The sequence below is a fragment of the Schistocerca americana genome, chromosome 2 (genome assembly GCF_021461395.2).
Source record: "Schistocerca americana isolate TAMUIC-IGC-003095 chromosome 2, iqSchAmer2.1, whole genome shotgun sequence".
In the NCBI taxonomy this organism is placed as follows: domain Eukaryota; kingdom Metazoa; phylum Arthropoda; class Insecta; order Orthoptera; family Acrididae; genus Schistocerca; species Schistocerca americana.
Window position 1 is genome coordinate 182,075,377 of NC_060120.1, and position 15,604 is coordinate 182,090,980.

Below are 15,604 nucleotides of genomic sequence, written 5' to 3' on the forward strand. Positions count from 1 at the left end.
AAATTTGGTTTTAGGGCATCATTTTCACACGAGTGAATGTAGAGACTCATTTGGAGTCTGGGTTTGCCATGAACACACTTTTTAGAAGTTCAGAATCTGACAGAAACCTGTAAATGGCTTGACAACATTCAGGATACAATTTATATGCTCCTCTTTGTGAATGTAGAGGTTGTTATCCCTCTGAGCCTGTAGATATTTACACCAGCTAATGTGGCACATATGATGAATGGGATGTTCATCAGTTGACACCTTGTGGAAATATGTAGCCCATACTGCACTTTTCATGTCACTTACACGGGATAGGTTCTGTCTGATAGTCTGCCATAATACACTGCAAAGTATCTGTCAACATCTTTGTAAGTCTGGTGTGTCCAGCAGCAGCTGGTTTGTTATTTCCTGGCAGATTAAAACTGTGTGCCGGACAGAGACTTGAACTCGGGACCTTTGCCTTTCGCGGGCAAGTGCTCTACCAACTGAGCTACCCAAGCACGACTCACGCCCCGTCCTCAGCTTTACTTCTGCCAGTATCTCGTTTCCTACCTTCCAAACTTTACAGAAGCTCTCGAGCCTCGGTCCGGCACACATTTTTAATCTGCCAGGAAGTTTCATATCAGCGCACACTCTGCTGCAGAGTGAAAATCTCATTCTGGAAACATCCCCCAGCCTGTGGCTAAGCCATGTCTCCGCAATATCCTTTCTTTCAGGAGTGCTAGTTCTGCAAGGTTCGCAGGAGAGCTTCTGTAAAGTTTGGAAAGTAGGAGACGAGATACTGACAGAAGTAAAGCTGTGAGGACGGGGCGTGAGTCGTGCTTGGATAGCTCAGTTGGTAGAGCACTTGCCCGCGAAAGGCAAAGGTCCCGAGTTCGAGTCTCGGTCTGGCACACAGTTTTAATCTGTCAGGAAGTTTCATATCAGTGCACACCCCACTGCAGAGTGAAAATCTCATTCTGGTTTGTTATTGTTTCTAAGATACGGAACAGATTCGCAGGCTATCTATAAAACCAAAGAGTACATATCACACAACCTTCTAGATGAATCTTGTGCAAGTTTGCTTGAAAGTAATCCACAGAATCGTTGCTCACTGAGCTAGTATTGCAGTGTTGCTTCAAAAAGTGGGCATGACAGGATGGTTGCATCACACATGTAATTATTCTTCAGGCACTACAGATCCAATTTCATCATTAAAACTTTGGGAACTTACTGTTCATGAGTTCTGCTAATAAATAAAAAATAAATTAGAAAATTCGCATTGTCAGTCAATTTCATGAATGTCCCTCCTTCAAGTTATTTAATAATTCTTCTTTTGCCTTTTCAGTTTTTTCTACCACAAGAAAGTTAGTACAAGGCACTTAATACCTTATTCTCTCTTTTCCATACAGCCCTTCCATGCTTGACATCCAATAATACTGTATTATCAATTAACCTATCCATGCCTAACAAGTCCTCTAGATTTAACCTAGGTACCACAAGCAACATTTGATAAAAGGAAATGTGTTAATTGTATAAGGAGCATTCAAAAAGAAATGAGCCGGAGGCATAATTACAGAAACGAGTACCTATATGTTAGAAGTATTGACCCTGGCTGTTGAGCCACTTGTCCCACTGTGACACAAGATGGTGAATGGCTGTCTTATAAAATTCCTGGGGCTGCGATGTTAACCAGTTCCACACATACAGCTGGACGTCGTCGTCAGAGGTGACTCGTTTGCCTCTCGGAGCCTTTTTAAGGGGACCAAAAATGGAATAATCACAGGGAGAGAGGTCCGGACCGTATGGAGGGTGGCCGAGAACCTTCCATTTGACTTTCTGCAGGAGTGCTATGACTGCGTTGGCTGTATGAGGCTTTGCATTGTCGTGGAGCAGAATGACTCCAAGGGTGAAATTGCGTGGTCATTTTGATTTGATTGTATGGCAAAGGGTGGTCAAGGTTTTCAAGTAATGCTGGGCAGTCACTGTTGTCCTGTGCTGCAGGAAGTGAATCAGAAGAGGGCCATCTTGGTCAAAGAAGAACGTCAGCATAACCTCTTCTGCACTCGTGTGGACGACAACGTCCAGCTGTACGTGCGGAACTGGTTAACATTGGAGCCCCGGGAATTTTATGGAACAGCCATTCACCACCTTGTGTCACTGTGGGACAAGTGTCTCAACAGCCAAGGTCAATACTTCTAACATACAGGTATTGGTTTCTGTAATTATGCCTCCGGCTCGTTTCTTTTTGAACGCCCCTTATTATAGGCTGACCAGTTTCTTCCTTAAGATGCTTTCCCTTCTGATCGATAATTCTGACAACAAACACTCTTGCTACTGGCAGTATGGGGCAAGGATGCTTTTTTTCTGTTTACTGATAGTAATTCTCATGAGATTAATGACGTTTCACTCACAGAAACTAAGGTAGTAACGACTTTCTTTCCAAAAATATCATCCACTACAGTTTTTTTTTTTGCAGATTTTGTTTACTCTTCTTCTATTAACTTGAAGAGTTAGTTCTGTAAGGGCTACTACCACCTCTATATGACAGCCTACTGATCCGTGGTTACATCCTGAAGCCTGGCCACTGCCCCAGAACGTCTGTTGTTTTTTAACTGTTGACTGGTCTGAAAATGACCAGTCAGTTGGCACAGTAGGACAAGAATTATTTATACTATTAGTATGAAATGCCTGTCTGATTACTCACTTCATTAGCTATCCAGCTTTTATTTTGCTTCCTTGCTTTCCAGTATTTACTTTCACTTTCTCTTTGAAATCTTGGCAGATACTGATCCCTTATTGCTATCTGATTGATGATTTTGACTTTGTTTGTAGTCTCCTTGTTTGTTCATTGTATCAAGACCTTCGATAAATAGTAACAAATCATTCACACTCATCCACTCTCAATACCATATTTATTTTTTTCACATGATAACATAACCTATGAACCAATACTTTAATCTAATGACAGTCCTCTGTGTAGGATCGTTGGAAGTATTTGGATCTTGCTAGGTGTCACTGAGTATACATCTTATAACAAGCCTGACTATTATTATAGCATCTTGGGTCGAGTAGATTGAGCGTTAATTTCTACTACTACTACTACTACAAGAAATCTTCTGAAAATCCTTCCTTCTGTTTTTGCGGGTAGCATTTTGAAGTTTTATCTTATAAAGGATGATAAATTTAGTCATGGCACTATGTCTTTGTAACATATAAATAAGTTTTTGTACTTGAAAATGGCCAAAGGCTGAAATCTAGATTGTATAACAGTAAAATAAAAACCATTAAAGTCAAGTAGCAGCAGTATTAAAAAAAGCACTGGCTGCCAATGCAATCTTCCTTCAAAATCAGTTATTTTTTCTTGATATTCTTTTAATATATTCCTCTTTTTCAAATTTAATTGAATTTCCAACTCAGAAATATTCTGAATCATGCACTGCGTTGCCAGAATGAAGTCTAAAATAGTGTGCACATTCAGATTGGAAGTACTGGTTCTCTTAAGCTCTAAACTGCTGCTTCGTGAAAATACTGTTCAGACAAACCATGTCTTTGTTCTTGGTGTGCATTACCTCTCCATTGTAACCGCTTGTGTGCTGGAATATGGAAGCTCTAATTCTCTTCTCTTTCTGCCAAAGTAATAGAAACATCTTCTATTCAGTATATTTAAATTGCACCTTCCGTTGCAGTATCATAAATAAGGTAATAGTTACTGCCCGCCTCCGTAGTGCAGCGGCAGCATTACCACCTACCACGCAAGGGGGCCTGTGTTTGATTTCCGGCGTGGGACTGGGTGTTGTGTGTCCATCATCATTGACATGTAAGTCACTGAAGTGGCATCAGCTAAAAAGACTTTCAATACGGCGGTCGAATCCCGAAGGGGATATCCCGGCCAATAAATGCCATACGATCATTTCATTTCAGTTCATTTACAATTTGTGAGCATACACCAATCTCACATAACTTCTGTGGAATATTCGCCAATGACTGTCCTGTGCAATCTCAACAATAGAATTATTGCACCCCTCCCCTCCCCATGCGTGTGACTTAAGCATGATTGTCATGGCATGCCCATTTTCTCGATGGTGTGTACTACTTCTCTGAGCCAGAAGGCATAGCACAGAACAAATGCCCATCCAGCAAGTGCTGGAATGCATAACAAAACTTCTGTCATCATCTTGCCTTGGAGGTACATGGTGTATCAGGACCGGTGTAAATGCACGAACACTACAACTTCCTAACAGTTTAAAATTGCAAACAAATTAGCTAATAACAAAGACTTCCATTGTAGCAGTCATCATTTTTTCAGCAATGTAGACGACACTTTACCATAAGTTATGTGTTGCACCATAATAGCACTGTCGAAATTATAGTACATGAAAAAGGTCAGCAAGAAAATGATTTAGGTTAGATAAGCTTCCTTTGTACCTCATTGTGTCAGATAGCAGCAGCAGCAGGAGGGGAAATACTTTGGTCACATTGACCTTACATGAGCATTTAAGAGTTAGTGCTATGCTGAATGATCTTAAACATTTATTATGAGTTACCTCTTGTAAAATTTTCAGTTACTTTGCTCTCCAACTATGTGGGGCTCCTTGTGATGAAAGGATTCCTCATCTGTCTAGAGAATAGTTATTATTCCTAGATAAGTCTGTTCCTCCTGGTTTTAAGTCCTAGTCCTGCATAAATTTTCATTTCATCTTTGTTGATTTTATCAGTCTTACTCCATTTCATTTCAGTAAATCAGTTGACAGGAATTCTACCACTCCCGAATGCCAACTCATCTTGGTATATGAAATGTCACTTCAACTCTCACTAATCGGTGTCCATTGATCTTATTACCACCATAAATCTTTGCATCACACAGTTTATTAAGAATTCAGTTTAAAATTAATACACTAAATTTCCTGAACTTCAGTTTCTTTATTGTTTCTATTGGTATCATAGTCTGAATATGGCAGATAACAGAAAAGTTAGAGAAGCAAAACACACACAGTACACGTACACACAGTTAGAATTTTCAGTCCCTTCAGCATCAAATTCTTAAAGATTAAGCTTGTTTACATTCACACTTGTCATATTGAAAGAAATTCATTTTGTGTTCAAAGTCCCACAATAATATATGGCCTGCTTAGCAAGCCTTTGTAGTCGTTAAAACTTAGGTTTCTTGTCAAGCCCTCATATTCTAACCATATGTTCAAATGGCATTTCTTAATCATAATCCCGGTCATTAGAGTACATTTTCTGTCCTCTGAATAGGGTATATCTTCAATAATCTCTGTTAATTAAAATTATATTATTTACAAAATTTTACAATTGACTGGAAACTGAATTTCTCTTAATGGAAAAGCAATAGGCAATAAGATGGTTGCTAACAAAATTTATCGATCCCTTTCTTAAAGCTTGCTTGTAGCAAAATACCACAGAGCTTTTTCTCAGTAAGTTTCTATTACATGCTACCATGTAATTGTTAAACACTAAACATACTTTTTAAATTTGTGTTTAGCATGTAGATGGTCATATTTTTCTGATGTTGTTGAACCATTATTATTATTATTATTATTATTATTATTTTAGGAAAACCTTAACCATGAAGATTCATACATATATTTAGCAGCTGTCAATGGTCTAGCTGCATTAGTAGGAATGAATCCTGAGAATGTTATGACAATTTTGATTGAAGAGTATGTGGGAATGAGAACTAAGCGTTCCAAACAATTGGAGAAATCCCCAGAACTTCGGATGAAAGTTGGCGAGGTCCTCGTCAGAGTGACAAAGGCTCTAGGTAACCTTAAGTTATAATGAAAATCCTTTTACAGGTATTGAAATTCTAGGAATTTACCTATATGATTCATAGGCTTTAGACAGCTCAAAATGACTCTTAATTGATGTGCAGGTGACATGATACCAGTTCATAAAGACCTACTTCTCAATGCTTTCATGGGTGCGACAAAGGATCCAGATGAACTAATAAGAGCATCTAGCCTGTCCAATTTAGGAACTCTGTGTAAGGTTATGAAGTTCAGGGTTGGCCCAATTCTTAATGAGGTTAGTAAGAATAGGTTTCTTTTGCAATTTAATAATTGATTGTTCTGTTTGTAAATATCTTATTGGTTCCTGGGAAAAAATTGTGTAAATTGCTCTGTGTAATTTTTCTTTTCTTTGCGTCCAGATAATGGTCTGTGTCCAGAGTATTGTGAAAACAGATCCTGTGGTGGAAGTGCGGAGAGCAGCTATCCTTGTTCTCACACTTCTCTTGGAAGGTCTCGGTGATGACACAGTTTCAGTATGTATAATTTCTCATTTGTCACACATCTGTTGATAGCTACCTCATTTAATATTACATTGTGATGTAATTCATAACTGAATGTCTTGATATTGGTTTTAGGTTTTGAAAGATATTATATTAGAACTGTATAGAACGCTGAAACATGTCTACTTAACGGAAAATGATGAGGTTGTAAAACTGCAAGTTCAGCTGGCTTGTGAAGCTTTGGGGAAGTCAACTTTGGAGTTTATTACTAGACCGAGAAAATTAGAGAAGAAAATTTGCATACTGGATCGTCCTGAAATATAAATGGACAAAAGTGGAAGATTGCAAGTTTTTACAAACTTTGTATTGTGGAAGATTTAATGTACTATTGTTAATTTCTATTTCAGTTTCCTACAATTGATTACACAGTGATGAAATGCATTTATTCAGACAGACATATATTGTGGTACTTTGTGTAAACCAAAAATAAACAAACAAGTGAGCTACACATGAGATACTTAAATGTCTGTGGAAGATTGTGATATATACTTAACAACAGCCTCTCTTTTGCATGCAATTCTGATGTAAATTGTGTAGATTTAAGAGAGTCTTTAATTGTTGCAGAACAAAGCTTAACTTTTTGTTGCTGTTTGCCTGTAGGTTAGTTGTGTTATAGGGGTCAACATGCAGTCGAAAAAATGCACAAAAAATATCAGTGTTGTTTTTGTCACATTATGATTCTTTTTATATTTTTGGATATGTTGCTTTACAGTGAGACTGCCCCAGATAGTAACTGTTTATGTAATGACTGAAGGGGTGATCGTTAATTGACAAAAAATTTTCAACACTCCAGTTAGAACTTTTGCCAAACTCTGTGCTGTAGTATCATAATGTACAGCTGATTATTTATTTCATTGCACAGTTTGGTTACTTCAGCTGTTATATAGTGTTTCAAGAGGATGATTGTGATCATTACATCAGTTTTGATAGCTTAAAAAGCATTAACTGATTGATTTATTCATTTAAGCATGTAATTTTGAGATAGCTACATTTCTTTTAAATGGTATGATTGTTTTGAACTGTTTTTAGTGGAAACTAAGATGTTCCTTATTTATGGAAGTGTGTTTATTTTATCTTACCTGTGTAGGTAATAGCAATCGTCTGTGGAAGATTTGAAAATGTTGAAACCATGTGAATGACAGAGAAAATTCAGTTGTGGAAGTGAATGTTGCTTCCATTATTTAAAGACTGCCAAGTAGACACAGTTTTGCATTGTTTTGTTGTTGTTATTGTTGTTGTTGTTTGTGTATAGAAAGTGTTAGCTTTAGGTTTTTTCATTCTGTTTTTGGATGGTAGTAAATTTTTCTGTTTCTTATATGGCAGTGTGTTTCCTCTGTAATTAATGATGAATGTGTGGATATGTGAATGTAATTATTAAATAAATGTTTAAATGTGTAATGATACCTTTGGGATGTCACAATCCTTGTAGTAGTTTACATGGAAGAATATTTATTTTCGTATTATCACACATCAGAAGCATTGTGTTAAATGGTAGCCACAGTTAATATAATTGTGGGTTGAAGACAGTATAAATTATCACAGCTGCTTTGACTCTGTGCCCCAGTTGGAATTCTTTTCTATTAATGAACTGATAAAATGTTACAAATGTGTGGATCAGTTCCTTCTCACCATAAATTACAGTTCCCATAGTTCTGGTGTCACACACACAAGCAGAAAAGTTGCTTGGGTGCCTTCTATGTACAGGAATAAAGAAATACAGTGAGTGATCTGTTGCAAACTAGTCCATTGCTGCAGGGGAAAGCAGTTTCCAGTAGTAATGAACTATACGTCCTGTTTTGTATTTTATTCGTATTTCATCCAATTTTGTTTTGTTGGTTCAAGTAGTGCAGGTCTTTTAGAAACTTTAATATTGGGAATTTCCAGAAAAAATAATTTCTGTAATGGGGGAGTGGGGGAGGATCAACCTGTGAAATTTGGAAGGAACACTTTGACATCTTGAAGCAAACTTATATTGGACTTAAAAATTCATAAAAAATTTTAAAATATTCCCTGTCAAAACTCATTTTTTTCCCTTTCTCTGTCAGTTTTTCAGTCATAATGTATGTAAGGCTACATTGTGCACCCAGTAATTTATTATAAATAAGTGGAGCTAACATTCTTTGCTTCTAAAAGTAAAACATAACTGTTAAAACTTAATCATTATTGTTGTAAATGGTGCAGAAATAATGTCCATCACTGGGGATGAAGCTTGCCTTTTCCAATTCCTTTGCTTTTTGATGTTCTGCATTCAGGGACCATGCATGAGTGAATAGTTCTGTTATAAATAACTGCAACCAATTTTTAGTACATCTTGCAATGGCAGTGGTAATAATGGCAACAAATCATGTGACCTTCAATATATGGCATTCTTCAGGAGTTAATTGCAGCAAGTAGAATGTCACTTCTTTATTTTCAGAATTTATCGTAACTGTAAACTATATTTTAATCCAGTACTGAATGTACTGTGGCACCTTAGCTTTATGCAGAATCTCTCAAAAGGTTGTCTTGATGCCTTTGTGTGTAATGAGGAACAATTCTGTGAAACTGCAAATAATTCTGTTCCACACATTCCTGAAGTTTCCTAGTTCACTTAAGGGCTGTACAGCATTCGCACATAACTCATATCAAAAATTTGATCCTTTTCTAAGCTTAGTCTGAACTGTTTGACAGTTCTGAGAGATAATTACTTTTGTGGTACAAGTAGTCCATCAGAGTGGTGTAATGCACTGTCAAACTCAACACACATTTGTTTTCTCACTGTCAGTTCATCATACAACAACCATTATTACTCTAGCAGCTAACTCTTGTGAAGAAATTTTGGAAAATAAAACTACCACGATTGGGGAATGATATAAAGCTGCAACTACATCTGCAGGTGAAAACTAAAACAGCATTATAATTTAACTTCAGTTTAATTGGGAGAGAAGTTAAAAACAGTCCCTAAAGGAACTTCTTTAAATTAGCGAATGGAGAATTTTCAGCTAATTGACAGATAAAATGCTACTGTACATATTTCATATATCATCAGCTACCTCAGAAACTGCTGAATTTCCTGTGCTGCTGGATATTAACTGAAGTAGGTAACTAAATATGTTGACTTGTAAATTTAGACAGTGTTATTGATCAGGTGATTTAGTTACTGTTGTGTACTGTTGCTTTGATTAAATGACTATCTACTGTTTTCCTCCACTAGTTTAATTCATTATCGCTTTTCCATCATTAGGAAAGTATCATAAATTTGAAGAAAGAGTAATGGTTTACATTAACAGAGAGGAGTGCTATGGGAAACTAATTCAGTATGTGTCGTTCTCGCATGATATTTAAACAGCGTGCTGTGCCTCGCTGTTTTCTTCAGGTGTTACCTGAGACTGGTCCTTGGGTCGATCGAGTCGAGTATTTATGCCTGGAAGGAGCTGGGCGTTCCGTTCCGGCTTTGGTTCATGCCGAGTAGAGTGTTTCGTCTGTGGACCGCGCCCGCCAGACTTGGCTTCAATGGACCCCTCCAGTCGCAGATGTTCCGACTGCTGTCCACGCCCATTTTGGCTGACCCCGACGGTTGTGGACATCATCTGAGATGTGTCAGACCCGATCTGAGGTGTTGGGTACTCTGTCTCATGACTGTTACTATGATTTCCACTTCTGTTTCGTGCTGGACGCCTCATAATCGGTCCGCGCTGTGTCGTGTGTTCCGTCTGCGGTCCAAGACCGCCAGACGCAGCTACATTGGCCCTCTCTGGTCGCCGGTGCTCCGACCGCCGTCCGCGCCCGGCCTGGCCATCTTCTGAAGTGGAGTTGATGATCTGGGGTGTGTCAAATCTGGTCTCTAATGTCAGATACCTTGTCTCACGGCTGTTCTCTTGGTCTCCGCTTCTATTTCTTGTAGAATCCTGGAGTGTCCTGCATTGAGTTGTCACAAGCTCAAGTGCTGCATTCCAGGCAGTGCTGTTTTGGTATCCCAAGTCATGGTTGATTAGATTATCTGTGACCTTAATCTCAATGGCTTCTTTAATGACACTGTTCCAAAATCTTGAGGTCTGTGTCACAATCTTGGTGTCATTGTAATCCATTGAGTGACAAAGTTCCAGACAATGCTCTGCTGTGGCCGATTTAGTTGCCTGTCTAAGTCTGGTGTGTCTTTGGTGTTCTTTACACCTGATGTCCACAGTTCTGGTGGTCTGGCCAATGTATGTCATCCCACACTGGCATTTCTACAAGAAATAGAAATGGAGACCAAGAGAACAGCCATGAGACAAGGTGTCGGACATTAGAGACCAGATTTGACACACTGCAGATCATGAACTTGACTTCAGAAGGCGGCAAGGCCGGGTGCGGACTGCAGACGGAACACACGACACAGCGCAGACCGATTCTGGAGCGCCCAACACGAAACGGAAGTGGAAATCATGGAAGTGGAAATCATAGTAACAGTCATGAGACAGAGTACCCAACACCTCAGATCGAGTCTGACACACCTCAGATGACATCCACAACCGTTGCGGTCAGCCAAAATGGGCGTGGACAGCAGCCGGAACATCTACGATTGGAGGGGTCCATTGAAGCGGAGTCTGGCGGGCACGGACCACAGAGGAACACTCGACTCGGTGTGGACCGAAGACAGACGGAACGCCCAGCTCCTTCCAGGCATAAATACTGGACTTGATGACCCAAGGACCAGTCTCGGGTAGCACCTGAAGAAGACAGTGAGGCACACTGTTGAAATATCGTGCAAGAACAACGCGAATATCTGGCAGGGTTCTCGAATATCCTAGAAGTCAACAGATGGCTGGGAAAGCATGAAGAATTACAACAACACTGATGTTCATCAAACAATAACCATCATTTACTTGCTGTAATTACAGAGAACTGCTTTCATAGAACGTTGTTACTTGTCATGTTTCCAACTGGGATTTTCAGTACTTCGGTCTAGGTTTTATGATACTTTGTAGAAGTGGCGAATCGGATTTTTTAAAATTTTATTTGTAATTTGCAGGGATTCCATATTCCTTTTATGACACAATCAAAGGTGACATAAAGTTGGTGTATAAATGAACTAAAAGTGGACAATCAGACAAGTTCCTGTGCTGATCGGTTCCAGATGGAGAACAAAACCCAACTTCTTGTCAGAAATACCTATTTTGAATCATTTCAATGCCTTTTCTTTTTAAAGTATCTTTTTATTCCCAAGGCAAACATTTATGACCCTTGATACACTCCTAATGACATAGAGGTTTTCTTAGTATTTTGTTCTGACAATTTTTAGCTCAGTGAAAGAAGGAAAAAGGAAACACAAAGTGTACTAGAACTTCAGCGAGGTCTTAACTGATAGCTAGTGCAGCCTTCACTTCCAAATATGTGCTTATTTTACTAAATTAATGAGATGCTGCTGTGTAACTTATCCTGCATTTCTGTAATGGTGGCTAATGCTAGGTATTTACAGCGTGAAACTTGAAAGTAGTTATAGCTTATCCATGAAATTTTAGTATTCAGTCTCAAACATTGGAAACTTCGAGGAGGAATATCAACAATGTAGGAAAAGACATCAAAGCCCTGGCAAAGGCTGTGGTTCAGTTGTTGCCTGTGTGCAGTCTAATCCCTGCACACTCCACCAGACAGTGTTCACCTCCCTCCCCACCGGTACACAGCTATCCCTTCTGCTTCCTCTTCCCCACCCCTCCAGATTGCTGCTTACTCCCACCTGATGTTGCATTCTGGCCTGAGATTCTGGAGTTGTGTGTGTGTGTGTGTGTGTGTGTGCGTGTGTGCGCGCGCGCGTGTGTGCGTTAATTTTACTGACTAAGGCATTGGCCGAAAGCTTTGTGTGAGTGTCTTTTTAATTGTGCCTGTCTGCAACTTGATGTGTCCTGAAACTTCCTGGCAGATTAAAACAGTGTGCCGAACCGAGACTCAAACTCGGTCCCGAGTTCGAGTCTCGGTCTGGCACACAGTTTTAATCTGCCAGGAAGTTTCATATCGGCGCACACTCCATTGCAGAGTGAAAATCTCATTCTTGATGTGTCCTCTTTACTGTAAGTATTCAGTATCATGTATTCCTTGAGAATTATTACAAAAAGTTTGAGAATACAAGAAAATATCAGAAAATATCATGTGGATTTAGGTGGATAATTCATTTACACCATGAAATTGGTGAATGATCTCATTTTTTTGTGATGCTGCAAATTTTCAACTTCAGGTGCCAGTGATTAAGTTTTTTCATAGTTGATCTCCAGTTTGATTGGGTGTTGTGTTAAAGAAACTATATTAGCCATCCCTCATATATGCAGTAGGACCAGACACTGACAAGGGTGCCAAAGAGCCAAACAAATAATGTATTAAATGTTCCCTTTTCATGGATAGAACAGGTGGGAGTAATAGTCAACTGCGTGGATGGAACTTACTCCATAAGTTGGTTACAAATGGGGTTATTTATATGGCACTCCTCCACAGCAGCTGTTACAAGTATTTTGGTTTACTCTATCTTATGTATGTTATAAATAAAAATACACCATACACCATTTTTTTCCTTTGTGTGGGTGCACACACCAAATAGAATAAACTCCAAACTGCTGTTTGATGCCAAACTAGTAACAATCTCTTTTAAGGTCTGGGAGATCCATATCATGTTGAGTGGCTACTGAAAGAAATAGGTGAGGAATGGTGCATGGAAAATTTTAGTGCACAATAATGGCAATTTGTATGGTGGGAAAGCTCCAGATGAACTCTTGTACTTCTACAACTACATCTGTACTCTGCAAACCACTGTGAAGTGCATAGCAGTGTGTATGTCCCATTGTACCAGTTATTAAGGTTTCTTCCCATTCCATTCACATATGGAGTGTGTGAAGAATGAAATTTTTTTTTTAATGCCTCTGTGTGTGTGTGTGTGTGTGTGTGTGTGTGTGTGTGTGTGTGTGTGTGTGTGTGCAGTAGTTATTCTAATCTTATCCTCACGTTCCCTATGTGAGTGATACATAGGGGATTGTAGTATATTCCTAGAGTCATCATTGAAAGCCAGTTCTTGAAACTTTGTTAATAGACTTTCTCGGGATAGTTTACATCTATTTTCAAGAGTTTTCCAGTTCAGTTCCTTCAGTATCTCTGTGGGACTCTCCCAAGTATCAGACAAACCTGTAACCATTTGTTCCCCCCTTCTCTGTATATGTTAAATATATCCTTTTTGTCCTATTTGGTTTCGGGTCCCGCACACTAGAGCATTATTCTAGAACAGATCGCACGAATTATTTGTAAGCAATGTCCTTTGTAGACTGATTGCACTCTCCCAGTACTCTATCAGCAAACCTAAGTCTACCACCTGCTTTACCCACGACTGAGCCTGTGTGATCATTCCATTTCATATCCATACAAAGTGTTACACCCAGGTATTTGTACGAGTTGGCCAATTCCACAACTGACTGATATTATAATCATAGGATATTACTTTTTTTTAATTTTTTAGCAGCCAGAGACTGCTGTCGTGTGCATGTTGTATCTCTGATGAAAGCTTTGTTCACCGAAAGCTAGTTTTCTGACAGTTTTTTTTTGTTGTGCCCATTTGTGACTCAGCATCTCTGCTATATGGTGGGTAGCAACTGTCCTTGTCAATATTGTTACATTCCATCCTGAATTTTCCATTGTTGAATAAAGCAAATAAGGATGCCCTTCAGATGGAAAGTTTCAATGTGTACATTGTACAGTTCAAATTTGGTACCAAGTGTTTTTCCCTTCTTTCCAAAGTTGAAGGAATGTCCAAATAAAAGGCTTTTGTGGGTGACATTAATGGTTGAGAAAGAACACAAAAAAATTCTATGATGCTGGAACATCAGTCATATGCAGGCTCACAATGTATATGGACATGATATGCAACACTAAGAGTCTTTTTCTGAGGGGCAGTGAGTGCTTACATAACCTAAAAGTCAGCATGGGACTCTGCCAGAAGATATATCATCAGAAGAGAAGTTGTTTCATTTCCTAATATTTGTTTGGACTACCCATTGTGTGTACAGCAAATAAAACATAAAGCTGGCACATAAATACATACAGAGGCCCAAGTGCTAGGGGTTGACAGCGGACAACATTGGAAATGTGCCACATATTGCGCACTTATGAACGTGGTTTCTTTTCATTAAACACCAGGATCACTGAATCTGAACAGCCTTACAATCTATGATAAAAGTAAAATTGGCCATGACTGGGTGTATGCTGCCTTCCATCTCTCAATTAAGTTCAGCAACACATTTTACTTCCTGTGGAGAAAATTTACCATGCTTGTTTATTCAGAATGTAACAACTTCAACAAGAAAAACAGTGCCTGTCTTTCTCGTTGCAACCAATTTTTGTCAAGACTCTGTGGTACCTACAAACTCTGGCAGACTTAAGTGCAGTATGTCAGCATTAGTGACAAAGCGAACCATTCATACTAGTGAAATGCCAGAGCAAGAATTTCACAACCTCCAACTTACGAACCCAACAAGAACAGCCACAGGCCTAGCAGTTCCAAATAAATGTATGCGCTAAACATACATAAATTTTGGAAAAACACCAATTAACATTTATCTGTGCTTTGTATTCCTACTTTCTTTTGTACTTGTTTCCTGTTTATTGTAAGTTTGTCACTTTCATTGATCATCCAATGATGTTGTAAGCAACACAAATCAAACTGTAGACAGTCTCTGTAATTTGAAACTATTTTCTGAATTGTGAATGTTGTAGAGACATTATGTTAACTACCAGAAAATAGTGATAGTTAGATTTTTCAAACACCGCATTGTGTTTGTGCTTCTGACTTGATTGCAGTGCGTTGTTGGCCCATTTTGTTTATGGCCATCTCGTGTGTAGCAGGCATCATATAAGCAAGCAAACATACAACATTTGTTAATGCTGGAAGTAAGTTCAGTGGATGGGGAATGTAAATAAGAAGGCACAGTAAGCTTTCACCAACATAACAGAAAAATTAAGACAAAATAGATAAATTAGTAATGGACATACACTGAATGAGTATCTCTGAACATCAATTATGTGGCAAAGAAATGCAAAGGCTTCCTTTGGAGGAGTACATGTTATTTCTATGTGAGGAGATCACAGTTTGAGAGAGAGGTAACCATTCCTGTTGCATGCAGTTTCATTCAAGAGAGTTCATGTATCAAGATGATGTAAAGATATCTAAAGATTATGATGGAGAGTTTGAATTTTCAAGGAAAGAACTTGCATTATAGATAGGCCTTTGCTTGTACTCCAGCAGGATTTTCCTCTCGAGACATGACACTGCTAGATTCAATTCTTAAGGAATACATGATCACTTTGTGTGAGACTAAAAACCATCATCAGAAA

The 15,604-nt window shown here is 38.7% G+C and overlaps 1 protein-coding gene and 1 non-coding gene across 3 annotated transcripts in view; both read left to right on the forward strand.

Annotated features, from left to right (window-relative positions):
- LOC124595107 (transport and Golgi organization protein 6 homolog) overlaps positions 1 to 6,549 on the forward strand; it is a 100,148-nt gene extending 93,599 nt beyond the window's left edge. For both annotated transcript variants that reach the window (XM_047133704.1, XM_047133705.1), the window contains exons 12-15: positions 5,545 to 5,752; positions 5,864 to 6,015; positions 6,140 to 6,253; positions 6,356 to 6,549. In XM_047133704.1, coding sequence (XP_046989660.1) covers positions 5,545 to 5,752; positions 5,864 to 6,015; positions 6,140 to 6,253; positions 6,356 to 6,544 — 663 coding nt within the window. In that variant the 3' untranslated portion in view covers positions 6,545 to 6,549. The remainder of the gene's footprint in view (positions 1 to 5,544; positions 5,753 to 5,863; positions 6,016 to 6,139; positions 6,254 to 6,355) is intronic.
- On the forward strand, positions 808 to 882 carry Trnas-cga. Its single transcript has one exon. It is a non-coding gene; the product is annotated as a tRNA-Ser (tRNA).
- Positions 6,550 to 15,604: the final 9,055 nt, after the last annotated feature.